Genomic DNA, 2,078 nt, shown 5'->3' on the forward strand with positions numbered 1-2,078 from the left:
TTTTAGCTTTTTGATATATCTTTTGGCAAAATTAGTTGAACAATGCTCCTCCATTCTAAAAATTGAAAGGACCTCTATCTCACATGTCAGCAATGGATTCCTTGTCAACTCCTCTGGGGCAGCACCTTTCAGCTCTTTCCTTTTCCTTTCCCACCAGCTGTATGACAAACCATGGTGCTTTCCAACTAGGGGTGTGAGGCATACCAGAGACCCACGTTCAATCCCCCTAGACTTACCTCATTATCCTCCTTTCCTCCACACACATACACATACCAATAATTGGGCATTATCTCCTTTTTCCTCTACTCGTTTGTCACATGATTCTATTACAAATAAAAAATCACAGGAGGAACAAGGTTGTACCCATGAGTCTGGATATTTAACAAAAAGGCCAAAGCGGCTCTCTGACAAAAGTACGCACTCACATGATTATCAATTCTGATGAATAGCTTGGATTCCGAATATAGTGCCCAAATCTGAGCCACAGATTTTTGTAAAATGGGGAAGAAGGAGAAGAGGATCACCAGGGAAGAAGAGGACGAAATCAAGAAAGCCGCAGCATGGGCCTGGTATCTGCACGGGTTGGGGGCACCCACTAGACCGGTCAAGGAATCGAACCCTCGCGCCGCGCAGCCTGTTCCCAGGCCTTCCAGATTCAAGATGGAATCCCTGGCCCTCTCTGATTCTCCGTCTCCTGTTTTTCGCCGGCGACGCTCGATGTCACTCGACGCTTCTGCCGATTTTCCCGGCGCAGAGAGGGTTTTCACCCGAAGTTCTCTGTTGGATTCCTACGAGATGGCGGTGGTTTCCAGGCAGCTGGAAAGCGGTTTGTCGAGCGCCATCTCCCGCGGTAAATCGGCGGCCGGCATGAGCGGGAAATCGTGGATCGATCGCGGAATTTCTGGGGACCTGTGTAACAGTAACCGGCCCAAGGTTTCTTATGGAACTCCCAAGGCTTCTCGGTCCCATAAGGCCAAACGGCTGCCTGCCATGTGCGGTTCGACGAGCGTGTTTGTTCCGGGTGAGATGACGAGCGCGTTTGTTCCGGGTGAGATGCAGAGTGTTAGACAAAACCCCCAGGACAAGAAATGGCATTCCTGGCTTCTTTCTGGTCTGGCCAGAAAATCTGAGTTATATATAAAATAAAGTTCTTAAAGAAGCCATTCTTATTGCTGCAGCTGGTTATGTGATACAAGTGAGTTTGGGTTGTATAATATCTAGATGTATTAATGAGTTGAGTTAGGTGCCAACTTCATCTTATTCCATGAATTTTTGGTTTGGAGTAGCTTGTTTTGGCATTGTTTGTGCCGTGGAATAACATTGGATTCTGGCATATCAACTTAACTCAGGGAGGAAGGAAGGCCATAACCTCTGGATTGCCATGAGGAAGGCCATAACTTCTGGATTGTCAGTGTATCTTGTTTATCCCAGCTATCTTTATCTCGATTGCAGTTATTTTTCTCTGAATTGCAGAGATCTCGATTGCGGTTATTGTTCTCTCAGTTGCAGATTTTGATTGCAGTTATCTTTATCTGAATTGCAGATTTTGATTACAGTTATCTTTATCTGAATTGCAGATTTTGAAATTTCTGGATTGCAGATTTTAGAAATATTTCGAAATCTGATAAAGCAGAGTGAAAAGTTGAGATGCCCTTTTCTTTTCCTTATTGATGTCTGAAGTTAATTGTATTCCATTTTGTGTAGCACGGCTAACTGTGTATAATAAAGCTTTGTTATTGATAACTCTGGAATAAAGCTTTCTGAAAAGTCCACCGGGAAAAGAAGCAAAATGGTTTTCTGGAACTTGTACATAACAATGTGTTGGAGAATGCTAAGCTTCATTATGCATGCAAATAGCAATGGATTTATCAACTAAATCATGCTCGGCCAGCATTGAGATCTTACTTGTCATGTTTCTCGTTCTAACTATTCGATTTCAGGTTTACTGAGTTTTTCATTTTGTCTTGTTTTCTGAATTCTTGACTATGCAGTGGCAACTAGAAAGCTCTTGCAGCCTAATTAATTCACAGATCAATCTAGGATCATGGATACTCATGGATAAGGTGTTCATTATCATT

At 43.2% G+C, this 2,078-nt stretch overlaps 1 protein-coding gene across 1 annotated transcript; it reads left to right on the forward strand.

The window, feature by feature from the left end:
- Positions 1-290: 290 nt before the first annotated feature.
- Positions 291-1,461, forward strand: LOC149236297 (uncharacterized). Its single transcript, XM_089372365.1, has one exon. It carries the CDS (start codon positions 499-501, stop codon positions 1,144-1,146), a length of 648 nt encoding a protein of 215 aa, XP_089228491.1. The 5' UTR covers positions 291-498; the 3' UTR covers positions 1,147-1,461.
- The last annotated feature ends 617 nt before the right edge of the window (positions 1,462-2,078 follow it).

This window comes from Pinus tabuliformis, chromosome 8, assembly GCF_031772625.1.
Source record: "Pinus tabuliformis cultivar Carrire ecotype Pingquan chromosome 8, CPIR1, whole genome shotgun sequence".
Classification (NCBI taxonomy): domain Eukaryota; kingdom Viridiplantae; phylum Streptophyta; class Pinopsida; order Pinales; family Pinaceae; genus Pinus; species Pinus tabuliformis.